Source organism: Larus michahellis, chromosome W, assembly GCF_964199755.1.
Source record: "Larus michahellis chromosome W, bLarMic1.1, whole genome shotgun sequence".
Taxonomy (NCBI): domain Eukaryota; kingdom Metazoa; phylum Chordata; class Aves; order Charadriiformes; family Laridae; genus Larus; species Larus michahellis.
In genome coordinates, this window is record NC_133929.1 from 7,841,604 (window position 1) to 7,856,232 (window position 14,629).

General features: G+C 43.3%; 1 protein-coding gene across 2 annotated transcripts in view; it reads right to left on the reverse strand.

Annotated features, from left to right (window-relative positions):
• The window catches only part of LOC141735628 (junction-mediating and -regulatory protein-like), a 127,587-nt gene that overhangs the window by 14,066 nt on the left and 98,892 nt on the right, over positions 1-14,629 (reverse strand). Inside the window, exons 7-9 of one of the 2 annotated variants that reach the window (XM_074568677.1) lie at positions 11,906-11,992; positions 2,271-2,366; positions 424-967 (exon numbers count right to left, since the gene is read on the reverse strand). In XM_074568677.1, the coding sequence (XP_074424778.1) occupies positions 424-967; positions 2,271-2,366; positions 11,906-11,992 (727 nt within the window). Of the gene's footprint in view, positions 1-423; positions 971-2,270; positions 2,367-11,905; positions 11,993-14,629 lie in introns of both variants that reach the window. The other variant, XM_074568676.1, reaches the window with a different exon arrangement.

The window sequence follows — 14,629 nt, forward strand, 5'->3', positions numbered from 1 at the left end:
ATGTCCCAAGACAAGTATTCATTTTACTAGGTCATAAATTATGTAAAATTCTGTTATTTAAAAAAACATTGCACCCTCGGGTGAAGCATATAATATTTGCAGTGCTAGCTGTAAACAAGACAGGAAAAAAGAATCTTTTGGTCAACATTTAGCTCCATTTTCCAGCTAGTCTAACATGGTATATCAGAGGATCAGTTTCACAAGTGTTTTCTGTCTAACTGAACAATTATACCACACGCTGTCATACAGGTCCTAACGTTTGCTTGAGTCGTCAACATTTGTCAACTGAAAATGATTTAACAACTTTCCCATTAATAATTATAAATAATAATAAATAATTCACAGAATACACTTCTCTATATAGCAATTCAAAAGAGGAACTGATGTGCATTACAATTAAAAACACAGAAATGAAAACATTACCTCTCCTCCTGTGTAAACCCTCTAGATCACTGGTCTTCTTAAGCTTCTTCTTGGCATTGACTAGCTGACTGCTGTCAAACAGATGTGCTGTTGGGACACTAGAAGAGTGCTGGACTCCCTTCTCCTCACTCTGACATTTAACAAAGCTGTCACTTTTCTCTAAGGATTTGGTGTCATCTTCCTTGGAGGGCAAAATTGGAAGTGGAGGTGGTGGAGGCAAAGGGGGTGGAAGTGGTACTACAGTAACAGTCTCTGGTTGAAGCTCATTACTGGTGAGCGGAGAAGTACTAACATGAGGCAGTTCAGAGGTAACACCATTGGGAGGTAACGAGATATCTTGAAGTTGTTTTAAGCTTGTGGATTCCTGCACTTGCAAAGGCTGAACTGCATTTTCCAATTCTAACTCCTCACTTTTCTCTTGGATTTGTATGGTTGCTGGCAAAGATTGAGGCTGATCTACACAGGACACTGAGCTGGCTGCACATTTTCTTCTTGCATGAGCCAGTCGTAGTCTGGTTGATTTAAGTATTACTTGCCCAGGGTACTGCTAAAGTGAAGAAGTTATTTACAATTAGATAAGTACATGCAACACACTATTTTAGATACTAAGTGCTCATCATTAGGGTTTGCCTTTCTGACAAGTAGAACTCATCTACTATTTTCATTCATTTTGCTCTGGGCATAAAAACAAAGCAAATACAGTCTCACCTTTATGCAAAAATGGTCCGTTTCTTAATTTTTATTCTTGGTTAAGCCATAATTTACATGTGATTGGCCTAGTCAGGGATACATATGAGTTAAAGTTAGGATTTCACTAAGAACCAAATTGTACATTTGAAACTGTTTTTTCCGAAAACTAAAATTCAAAATTTCCTCTTGCTTCCCTTTTCTAAAACTCGTCAGTGGTGCTCTCTGCAGCAAAGTCCTCTCTGACCTTATATGCTGGCCTTAGATGTGAATCATACTGCTTAAAAAGGTATCTCTTGAAAATAACAAACATTTTGAGAATTTCCAAAGTGTTTTTAATTTAGTTCTTAAATTTGATGCTTCAATATCTGTCTTTTCAAATTAGCTTCATCCATAGCCATTTTTATGCAAAAGTAAAAACTACTTCTGAAATGCAGGTCTAAAACATTTTAGACAAATGTGGCAGGCCTAAAGCAATAGAGATCATAATCAATATAAACATGCTCATACATACAGTCAGTTCATTAACAGGTGCTGGTTTAAATAAGTAAATTTGCTTTAATTTACAGAAGCTATGCAATTCAAAAGCCTTGCAAACAATAAGGATATGAAGAGCGTACTGCTAAGCAGACAGCTTTCCAGTAAAGAAATTTCTCATATCTATATTTTTTATGTATTCAGCAAAACAAGCCAAAAAAAGTCTTCAACAATTAATACAGTCTCTGTTTTCTTGCACTTTTATCCCTCTCCTTATTCTCTCCCCTTCATTCCATCTTCTATCCATTTTCTGATACTTACATTGTAATAGGAAGGGGTAGGTATTGGCAGATGTTATTGCAATCAGTGGTAGTGGGGGTATGTCAGATGATAATAGTCTTTGTGGGAAATACCATTTAGATTATACTTCTTTTTGGAAAGTTTGCTATGTATCTTGTCACAATGTGTAGATGTGACAGTGAACAGAAGCTTATTACAACACTGGGAACGCAACAGCCAGAGAAATTTGCTTCCACCAATGCCATATTTTGTTGTAAATTTTCCAAAGAACAGTTAACTATAAAATGACAGAGAATAGCTAATAGCATAGTGTAGTCCTGGAATGAGTGAAAATTTCTTTCGCAAAAGAAATTAGTGGAAAAGAGCAACTCTTCTTCTGTTACCTGTTTAAATGTGCGAAGTCTGTCCAGTGTTTTCTGTCGTTCCTGACTAACCCAGGAGTTCTTTCTTTCCTCTTCATCTTGTAGTTGATCTCGCTTCTAAGAAAATATATGGAAAACATGTAAATATTACATCCAGTGCTATGGTTAGCATCATAAAAAAAAACAACTGAATTAAAATAACTCTTCTACTAATTGTTAAGAATTACCTAACAATCTATTTCTCAAATAAACACATTTCTGACTTTCAAAACTTTGCCTTTGTCTTCAAAAAAATATTGTCTTAAAAAAACTATTATGCATTTCATGTTTTATAACTTTGAAGAAATGCAAAGCTCAGTAAAGAAAGATTTCAATCTGGAACTGGAGCGCTTGAAGACTGGAACTTTTTACCTTGAAAGATGATAAGTAACTAGAGATGTAACAGAATATTATACTGAAAAAAAATCCCATAGATTTTAAATTGTATAAATTAGCCAGACAACAAACCAGTATCCATTTTCTCTCATTCCAAAACCAAAATGACAGTTCAAATTGCAATGTTACACATTTAAAACAAGTCATAAAGTTTTTACAGTACAAGAAATCACAAAACTCAGTGCCACAAAGTTTTGAAGACAATATTGAGCAAGTTAAGTAAACATTTTCATTATAATTTACACTAGTAAACTAAAGTTTCATAATTAATTAAGTGATCATTATTTAATCCAGCTTGATTTTCTGTAATCTTTAAATAAAGGTTTGAAGCTCTTCCCTGCAGCTAAGACAGTTATATTTTCTCTTGTTTGGGGATCTTACCTCAGTGAAAACACACATTTGGATCTACCTCCTTTAAATAGTCATCCATTTTCACAAAACTTCAGCAAAATTACAGAATCACAGAAATTACTACATCTTTGAAACAAAATACTACAGTCAAATTTACTGAAAGTGGACACTAGTTATCAGATGGCAAAAGTCACTGTATGTATAACTTCAGAAGTTATCACCCAGACAAACACTCACTGAGTGGTCACTCGCCGAGATAAACAGCGCCGGTGCTAGCATGTCCGCAGCGGAGCCGGGCGATCGCGGCGAAAAAGGGCTTTTCCTGAGCTTTTCTGAGGCCGGGACAAGCCCGGGCAGCGGCTGGGACCCGCAGGGGACCCGCAGCTCATGCGAGAGTGGCTGACGAGGCAGGAGCGGAGCCTGCAGCAGCAGCGGCCAGCTCCCACCCCCTTAAAAGGCGGCCCCAGGGAGCACGAGCGACTAGGGTGTGGCGCGGCAGTTTGCGCGGGAAGGGCCCAGAAAGCTCGGCAGGGAAGCTCAGCCATGGTCTCTACCCGAAAGATGCTGCTTCCTGCGTCTTCTGCACTTGCTAGAGCAGACTTAGCCATACAAACTGAGCTCCTGTGGAAGCATGCAGACACCCAGGTCTCTGACTGCAGGGAGTGCCTTAACCTGTCACAGCTAGTGGATGGTAGAAGAGGTGACAGCTACGTGAGATTTGACCAGGTAGATGATCTTCTCAGCCTGGTAGCAGAGCTAAAAGAGGAAGTAGAAAAGCTGCGGAGCATCAGGGAGAGTGAGAAAGAAATAGACTGGTGGAATCAGGCTCTGACCTTCCTGAGGAAAAAACCAGAAGAGCCATGGAAAAAACCCCAAACTGAAGGAAATCTGGTACCTTCCCCCTGCCAGACTGAAGGCAGTGGACAAAAGGAGGCTAGTGAGTGGAGGCTAGTCCGTACTAGGGGAGGCAAGCGAACTCCCTCCTTGCCCACATCCCCTAACCAGGTGACTCCGTAAAATAGGTATGAGGCTCTTGAGGAGGTAGGCCAACCCATGGATGGCATGGAAAATGGTTTGGCTACACCAGAAGAGATGCCAGGACCAGAAAGGCCTACCCCCAGTTTAAAAACTGCCTCTACAAGGAAGAAGAGGCGGGTTATAGTAGTAGGAAACTCCATTATGAGGAGAACAGAAGGCCCAATATGCTGGGCAGACCCTCTTCTTAGGGAAGTATGCTGCCTCCCTGGGGCCTGGGTCAGGGATGTCACTCGAAAACTTCCCAGCCTGGTTCGGCCCTCGGACTGCTACCCGCTGTTGCTCTTTCATGTGGGTGGTGACGAGGTGGCAACACATAGCCCAAGAACAATCAAAATAGACTTCAGGCCTTGGGAAGGTTAATAAGGGAGTTTGGGGCACAGGTTATCTTTTCTTCTGTTCTCCCAGTTACAGGCAGGGACACTGTAAGAAACAGACATGTGCAGTCTGTCAATACATGGCTCCATGGCTGGTGTCACTGCCACAATTTGGGGTTTTTTGACAATGGGATGGCCTACACGGTACCAGGCTTGTTGGTGTCGGATGGGGTTCGTCTTTCTGAAAGGGGGAAGAGGGTATTTGCTCATGAGCTAGTGGGGCTCATTGACCAAGCTTTAAACTAGGCTTGTTGGGGGAGGGGGATGCTACCTGGCTTGCTCGTGACAAGCCAAGGGACGATGCTCCAAGGTCTGAGGGGTGGGTCACTAGTGAAGGCCCTTAACCTGTTGCTCCGAGATGTGCTGGGTACGCTGCAGCACACTCGAAGTCTTATGGGGACGAGCCAGGGGCTCCTGAAGCAATAGAAACTGGGGAGTAACAGATAAAACACCCCAGAGGAAGACCACCTGAAGAGCAGCATGAAGGAAATGCAGCCACTCCAGCCAGTAAGTCAGTTTCATTGGGCGCCCATCTGAAGTGCCTTTATGCAAATACACGCAGCATGGGAAACAAGCGAGAGGAGTTAGAGATGTGCGCACACCTCCAGGGCTATGATCTTATTGGCATCACAGAGACGTGGTGGGATGGTTCTTATGATTGGAGCGTTGGAATGGAAGGATACAGACTCTTCAGGAAGGACAGGCAGGGGAGATGAGGAGGGGGCATTGCCCTCTATGTCAGTGAACAGCTGGAGTGCATGGAGCTCCACCTGGGGATGGATGAAGACCCAACAGAGAGCTTATGGGTCAGGATTAAAGGACATGCAGGGGCAGGTGACATTATGGTAGGGGTCTGCTACAGGCCACCCGACCAGGACGACAGAGCCAATGAGGCCCTCCATAGACAGATAAGAGCAGCATCACGTTCACAGACCCTGGTCCTCATGGGGGACTTCAACCACCCTGATATCTGTTGGAAGGACAACACAGAGCAGGGCACAAGAAATCCAGGAAGTTCTTGGAATGTGTCGATGACAACTTTCTTCTTCAAATGGTAGAGGAGCCAACAAGGAGAAGAACTATGCTGGACCTTGTCCTTACCAACAAGGAGGGGCTGGTGCTGAGTGTCAAGCTCAAGGGTAGCCTCGGCTGCAGTGATCATGAAATAGTAGAATTCAAGATCCTTTGGGCAGCGAAGAGGGCACGCAGCAAGCACACTACCCTGGACTTCAGGAGAGCAGACTTTGGCCTCTTGAGGGACCTGCTTGGCAGGATAACATGGGAAAAAGCACTGGAGGGAAGAAGGGCCCCAGAGAGCTGGTTAGTATTCAGGGATCACCTCCTCCAAGCTCAGGAGTGGGAAAGAAGAAGTCGGGCAAAAATGCCAGGAGGCCTGCATGGATGAACGAGGAGCTCCTGGACAAGCTCAAAAGCAAAAAGGAGGCCTACAGAGGGTGGAAGCAAGGACGGGTTGACTGGGCGGAATACAGAGAAACTGTCTGAGTGACCAGGAACCAGATTAGGCAAGCTAAAGCCCAGATAGATAGAATTAAATCTGGCCAAGGACATCAAGGGCAAAAAGAAAAACTTCTGTAAGTATGTCATGGGTAAAGGCAAGACTAGGGAAGATGTGGGCCCTGTCCGGAAGGAGACAGGAGATCTGGTCACCCAGGATATGGAGAAGGCTGAGGTACTGAATGACTTTTTTGCCTCGGTCTTCACCGGCAAGGTCTCCAACCACACCGCCCAAGTTGCAGGATGCAAAGGCAGGGTCTATGAGAATGAAGAACCGCCCACTGTAGAAGATCAGGTTTGGGACCATCTGAGGAACCTGAAGGTCCATGGGACCAGATGAAATCCTTCCACGGGTCCTGAGGGAGCTGGCAGATGAAGTTGCTAAGCCGCTTTCCATGATATTTGAGAAGTCGTGGCAGTCTGGTGAAGTTCCCGCTGACTGGAAAAGGGGAAACATAACCCCCATTTTCAAAAAGGGAAAAAAGGGGAACTACAGGCCGGTCAGTCTCACCTCTGTGCCTGGCAAGGTCGTGGAGCAGATTCTCCTGGAATCTCTGCTAAGGCACATGGAATATAAGGAGGTGACTGGTGACAGCCAACACGGCTTCACCAAGGACAAGTCATGCCTGACAAAGTTGGTGGCCTTCTACGATGTTGCCACAGCATTGGTAGTTAAGGGGAGAGTAACAGACGTCATTTATCTGGACTTAAGCAAAGCGTTTGACACTGTCCCGCATGACATCCTGGTCTCTAAATTGGAAAGGCATGGATTTGATGGATGGACCACTCGGTGGATAAGGAACTGGCTAGATGGCCACACTCAAAGGGTTGCAGTCAATAGCTCAATGTCCACATGGAAACCAGTGATGAGTGGTGTTCCTCAGGGGTCAGTACTGGGACCAGTGCTGTTTAACATCTTTGTTGGTGACATGGACAGTGGGACTGAGTGCACCCTCAACAAGTCTGCCGATGACACCAAGCTATGTGGTGTGGTTGACATGCTGGAGGGAAGGGATGCCATCCAGAGGGACCTTGACAGGCTGGAGAAGTAGGCCCATGCCAACCTTATGAAGTTCAACAGGGCCAAGTATAACGTCCTGCACCTGGGTCATGGCAATCCTAGGCAAAAATACAGGCTGGGCAGAGAATGGCTTGAGAGCAGCCCTGAGGAGAAGGACTTGGGGGTGCTGGTGGATGAGAAGCTCAACATGAACAGGCAAGGTGCGCTTGCAGCCCAGAAAGCCAACCACATTCCTGAGCTGCATCAAAAGCAGCGTGGTCAGCAGGTCGAGGGAGGTGATTCTGCCCCTCTACTCCGCTCTGGTCAGACCCCACCTGGAGTACTGTGTCCAGCACTGGAACCCTCAGCACAAGAAGGACATGGACCTGTTGGAACGGGTCCAGCGGAGGATCACAAAAATGATCAGAGGGCTGGAGCACCTCTCCTATGAGGACAGGCTGAGAGAGTTGGGGTTGTTCAGCCTGGAGAAGAGAAGGCTCTGGGGAGACCTTATAGCAGCCTTCCAGTACCTGAAGGGGGCCTACAGGAAAGATGGGGAGGGACTCTTTATCAGGGAGTGTAGTGATAGGACGAGGGGTAATGGTTTTAAACTGAAAGAGGGGAGATTTAGATTGGATATCAGGAAGAAATTTTTCACTGTGAGAGTGGTGAGGCACTGGAACAGGTTGCCCAGGGAGGTTGTGGATGCCCCATCCCTGGAAGTGTTCAAAGCCAGGCTGGATGAGGCTTTGAGCAGCCTGGTCTAGTGGGAGGTGTCCCTGCCCATGGCAGGGGTTTGGAACTAGATGATCTTTAAGGTCCCTTCTAACCGAAGCCATTCTATGATAAGTTATCAAGAAAAGTGATAGAATAGGTAACTATAAAGAAAACCTCCTGAGCAGAAACAGGAGCTTTAATTCTTAAAAGACTCACAGCATTAAGTATTACTTTTAAAAGATGATGATCATCATAATTGAAAAAAATGATGTCCTTTATTAAGGACCAACTCGTGATTTTAAGCGAGATAAGTATAGATGCATTAGGGAGGGAAAGAGAAGGACATGTCTGAAAAATGATAAAGACAGGAAACAGGAAAGGAAGAGGACTAGAAGCATGTGGTGAAAAGAAAATAACTGAGCAATGGGGCAAAGAAGTTAAAACAGAAGCAGAAAGAAAAGATTATAGCAAGAAGAAAGGATAGATCTCCTATCACCACACATGCATGTTTCATATGCAATCAGGTCAAACTTTTCCTGAATCCATCTCAAACTCAAGGGTTTTTTTGTTTGGTTTAGGTTTGATTGTTGGGGGGGTGGGGGGGAGTGGGGTGTTTTTGTTTTGGGGTTGTTGGTTTTTTTTTTGTTTTTAAATAAGAATAGTGAAATTACAATTCTTATTTGGTTTCAGGTTTGGAAACCTTTGAGGTTATCTTTTCAAAATTCTTCATGAAAACCAGTGGCTGAAAACCTATTTTATAATAATAGCAGAAATTTTCAGTCAAATTATTAACAGATAAAAGACAAAAAAATTAGCATAAGCTTCTTTATAAAGTGCAAGCGGGCAACTCCATGAAGTAAATAACAAAAAAGCCCTGTAGTGTTTCAGAGACAAAAAAGTCCTTCAGCTTTGTCATCTTAGTTTAAGAGTGATAAATGGACTGCAATCCACATAGCAAATTCCTTTGCCTTATTGTAAGAACTGAAAAAAAAAATCTATTTTTCTAACTTCCTGAAAGATTATGCCAATACATGCAGTCTTTCACAAGTATGCTTTTCATAAAATAAATTATGCAACTGACTGTGGAATAATTACTAAATTGGCCAAAAATACAAAAGTACAGCATTGTTCACACATTAAGGAAAAGTATAAAATCAAGAGCCTTCTGAGGTAGAAAATAGCCGCAGCTGGCATGCGAAGAATGCAACATCTGCGGTTCCCTGTACAAGGATGCTTGCAAAGCTACATGAGGTACAGGATGGAAGGTAATTATTCTGCAGCCTTACCTTATGATGTATAGCAGATACAGGAATGGGATGATACCATGAAACAGATAAGCCGCCTAACTAGCTTACTGTGGAACAGATAAGCTGCCTACTCGCTACCCTGAGCCAACATTTTGTCAAATTTTGATGAAATGCTGTCCTTTGTGTGAACTTTGCTCATTATAATGTCATTATAATACCAAAACACACCTCCATCCCGAAGGCTACCTGCCTACAAGGTGCGACCACTCCTTCTTGAGTCTGCGCCCTGAATTTCTCATAAACTATACCTTTAATTGTGAAGCGAGAGAAATTTACACCAATCATGATAAAAGTATGTATGACTAAAGTCACTCAAACGCCACCTTGAAGATAACAAATAATATAAAAATAGCCCAAGAGAGGGGGGACACCCAGGGAAGACACCATCGCAAACAAGTCGAGAACTCCATCACTGGCTTCTGGGATCGGTCGACGGACTGAGCCTTTCTTCCCCTCCATAGGGACGCCTTTGGGTAAGACTTCGATTACACCGAGTGCTTCCTCGGGAAACTTAGAAATCTCTCTAGAGAATCTCTCTCCTACATTTATAGCCAGGCTGTATCGTTTATAACTTTGTCGCACGTTTTCTATACTTAACAATATCTTTATTTGCATGTGCTTTGCAGACAGTGTATTTATCACCGGCAATCCTAAGAACCTATATACCTGTTGTTTAAATAAACTGCACTGTTTAAGTAGCTAGTCATTTCGGTTTCTCACTGAATGCGACCAAAGACTCGAGAGTGGTCGTGCTAGTTCATGAGCACAGCTAGACTGAAGGTGCAGTCCACTATTAGTGTATCCAAATCGTAACAGTTTAATACATATTAAACGCGATTGGACTGATAGTGCTGAATTGGGCATCCCTCAGAATTTAAACCTAGCCGCACCTAGCCTCCCACCTCGGTGAGGAGTGTTAGAACGCAAGGGGGTTTATCTTCTGCTAAAACCGCTTTGTCCCTTTTCTCGCAACACTGACACCAGCAGGCGAGGTGCCTGAGGACTGGAGGAAAGCCACTCCGGTCTTCAAAAAGGGCAAGAAGGAGGACCCAGGGAACTACAGGCCGGTCAGCCTCACCTCCATCCCTGGAAAGATGATGGAACAGCTCGTTCTGGGCATCATCTCAAGGCATGTGGAGGAAAAGAAAGCTATCAGGAGTACTCAACATGGATTCACCAAGGAGAAATCATGTCTGACTAATCTGCTAGCCTTCTATGATGGCATGACTGGATGGAGAGATTGAGGGGAGGGCAGTGGATGTGGTCTACCTTGACTTCAGCAAGGCTTTCGACACTATCTCCCACAGCATCCTCATAGGGAAGCTTAGGAAGAGTGGGCTTGATGAATGGACAGTAAGGTGGATAGATAACTGGTTGAAAGAGAGAGCTCAGAGGGTTGTGATTAGGGGCACAGAGGCTAGTTGGAGGTCAGTGACGAGTGGTGTTCCCCAGGGGTCAGTACTGGGTCCAGTCCTCTTCAATATATTCATCAATGACCTGGATGAGGGGATAGAGGGGGCACCCTCAGCAAGTTTGCTGATGACACAAAGCTGGGAGGGGTGGCTGTCACACCAGAAGGCTGTGCCACCATACAGAGAGACCTGGACAGGCTGGAGAGTTGGGCAGAGAGGAACCTTATGAAACTCAACAAGGGCAAGTGTAGGGTGCTGCACCTGGGGAGGAATAACCCCCTGCACCAGTACAGGTTGGGGGCTGACCTGCTGGAGAGCAGCTCAGTGGAAAGAGACCTGGGAGTCCTGGTGGACAACAGGATGACCATGAGCCAGCAATGTGCCCTTGTGGCCAAGAAGGCCAATGGCATCCTGGGCTGCATCAAGAAGAGTGTGGCCAGCAGGTGGAGGGAGGTCATCCTCCCCCTCTACTCTGCCCTGGTGAGGCCACACCTGGAGTACTGTGTCCAGTTCTGGGCTTCCCAGTTCAAGAAGGACAGGGAACTGCTGGAGAGGGTGCAGCAGAGGGCTACCAAGATGATGAGGGGACTGGAACACCTCTCTTATGAAGAAAGGCTGAAGGATTTGGGTCTTTTCAGTCTGGAAAAAAGATGGCTGAGGGGGGACCTTATCAATGCTTATAAATACTTAAAGGGTGGGTGTCAGGAGGATGGGGCCAGGCTCTTTTCAGTGGTGCCCGGCGACAGGACAAGAGGTAACAGGCACAAACTTGGACATAGGAAGTTCCACCTAAACATGAGGAGGAACTTCTTTACTTTGAGGGTGGCAGAGCACTGGAACAGGCTGCCCAGAGAGGTGGTGGAGTCTCCGTCTCTGGAGACATTCAAAACCCGCCTGGATGCATTCCTGTGCAACCTGCTCTAGGTGACCCTGCTCTGGCAGGGGGGTTGGACTAGATGATCTCCAGAGGTCCCTTCCAACCCCTACCATTCTGTGATTCTGTGACTTCCTGAACAAATGTATCAACATTAAAAATGTATAATGCATACATACAGCTGAACTACATACTTTGTACAACACAATTCAAGTGATTTCTTTTGTAGAGAAAAGAACAATACCGAACAAGCTTATTAAGATTCAAGAATAAATGTGTATGGTTTCTTTACTCATTCCAGCATATCTGACACTGTACTCAGAGATGTCTGTAATCATCTATGTGCACATGATAACAAACTGCATGCAGCCTAACCCTAGCAGTAATCACTTAGACTGTGAACCTAGTATTCATGAACGTTTTTATTTGCTTGGGTTTAATGTCATCCTAACACAGCTATATAGTCCCCCTTAACAGCATAATATAATACAGAAATCCATGGTCCAAAGGTCAAGGATACACACCATCTTTTTAAAACAGCTAGCACTCCGAATGCTCTACTAATTAATGTGTAATGAGGAATACAAGCTATTAACTAAAGGCTAAACTCAACAGGAGAAAAATCAAACTTACTAGCTGAGCAGTATGGTGCATTTTGTATTCCTCCTCACTCTGGTGATGTTGCTGGATCTTTTCATTATGCTTTGCAATACAGATCTCCTGTAGAGACATAAAATGTCATCTATAAAATATAAATTTCAAATATCAATTTACAGTGTATAATATCACATTTAGCAAACAGCACTAAGAATTAGAAAAATAAAAATTACAAAGCCTATCTCAGACAAGCTAATTTAACCCAGCTAATTTAACTTACAATAAAACCATAAAATGGAAACAAAACCAAGACAAACAAACCCAAACTTATTACTTTTAACTGTCAAAAGAATATATAGAACTAACAGCTGGTTGAAAAGTTTATTCTACAATATCAGTACAAAAGTGGCAAGAAATACCGATTTGTCAAATACTTCATAAAACCATTGTGCAACTTCATGTATTTGTATATATGGACAATAACTAGCTCTCAAATACACTTTGTATTTCTGTTTAGGCAACTAGGCAGCTTCCCATTTACAAGTGTCAGTTCATCTTTTGCATGTAGAATTTGCAAGCACAAACATTAATAAAGTTGTTACAATTTTATGCATACAGAAGCAGGTTCACTTATTATACCGAGTTCACATCTGTAATGTCTGGTTTAAAAACAAGCATTTATAACATTACCTGTGAATAAGAACAGGTTAAAAAGAAAACAGAACATGTTACAATAGATGACAGGAAGAAGCATGACACTCCAAGTTAAGGCAGATTATATAAAAAGAACTGAATTAAGTATCAGTTGCAAAGAAAAGGCATGTGCAGGAATTTATAGTAGCAAAGAGACAGACAAGCTCACAGGACAATACTGAGGGTCAGGAAATCACAGTGTGGGCAATTAAGTTAGGCCTGGTACAAGCACCAGACAGAACTAGAACAAGGTCAGATGTGCAGTTAGAAACAGAACTCCTGGCTGTGTAAGAGGGGGCAGTGTTAGGAAACAGTTTGGAGCGTGACTGCAGCTAGAAGAACACCAAAGTGATGGGCTTTCTAGGCATCAGTCAGCTTGACTTACTGGGTGGAGCCAGACAGGAGCTTTGCTGTCGCAAGCATTGCTTGGGGCAGCTGATGGAGTATCAGCCATCAAGTAAGATACTACAGTAGTGGCAGGAAGACACAAAAACCAAGGAGGGGAGGGATAAAAAAGCCCACAATTTTGGACACTGGGAACTGCAGCTATGTTTTCCTAAAAGCTATGGACATACTATCATCAGGGTTCCTGTACAGGAAATAAATACCATGCTGTCTTGAATGTTTCTAAACAGAAAAGACCATCAATTTTGCTACTGTATACAGGTAACGCTCCAACAAGAGCACGGGTTTCTGTAGAAATACTAGAAATACTGTCCCAGCTTCATCAGAGGGAGGGGTGTGCATGTATATATCTCTATATATCTAAACTCTGTTCTCTGTTGGTTTTTATGTTTGTTTGTGGGCTTTTTCCCTGATGAAAAGAGTTTAATACAGCTGGAAAAGTTAATCCATTTAATTTCTAACTGCAAAAGTACAAACTACTTAATTCCTACATTTCAAAGAAACAGCAATAACTTTGGAACATTATTAGAGAATCTGAAAGACTTTTTGTAATACTGCTACTGATTTACCTTTATAGTTTATTCTCTATTGAAGTGTTAAGCTCAATTAAAAGAATATTTAAAGTAACAAGAAAGACCGTATGTTAGGTTTGGGCTGGTTTTTGTGGGTTTGTTTTGTTTTGTTTTGTTTGGTGTTTTTTGGTTTTTTGTTTGTTTTTTTTTACAGGTTGGCAAGACTGAAGAAATAAAACCAATATCTAAGATCCTTTAATATGCAAATTAAAGGAATAAACTCTCATAAATACTTGGGGGGCACACTTTTCTGAAACATTTTCTCTTTAGCATCAATATTTAAATATTTCTGATTAAGAGCAATAATGAAAGCTATTTTAAGCATGTAATGAAAGAGGTTAAACCAGACCAAAACATATTTGGTGCCGACTTTCATAGAATCATTTAGGTTGAAAAAGACCCTTAAGATCATCGAGTCCAACTGTAAACCTAACACTGCCAAGTCCACCACTAAACCATGTCCCTAAGTGCCATGTCTACACCTCCAGGGATAGTGACTTAACCATTTCCCTGGGCAGGCTGTTCCAATGCTTGACAACCCTTTCAGTGAGGAAATTTTTCCTAATATCCAATTTAAACCCCCCCTGGTGCAACCTGAGGCTGTTTTCTCTTGTCCTACTGCTTGCTACTTGGGAGAAGAGACCAACCCCCACCTCTACAGCCTCCTTTCAGGTAGTTGTAGAGAGCGACAAGGTCTCCCCTCAGCCTCCTCTTCTCCAGACTAAACAACACCAGCTCCCTCAGCCGCTCCTCATAAGACTTGTTCTCCAGACCCCTCACCAGCTTTGTTGCTCTTCTTTGGACATGCTCCAGCACCTCAATGTCTTTCTTGTAGTGAGGGGCCCAAAACCGAACACAGTATTCGAGGTGCGGCCTCACCAGTGCAGATTTTTTCTACAAGAGTCTTACGGGGTTGGAAATCAAAACAGGCATCTCACATCATGTCGTTCTTAAGCGAAATGCTATATCATGCCTTTAGAGAGCTTTGTTTAAAGTTAATTGATGCAGTGCTGCTTAACCTGCTGAATGTGTTGTATAGTTTATTTGTTCTTTGTATTTGTATGCCGTGGTTTAAACGTGCTATTCTGCT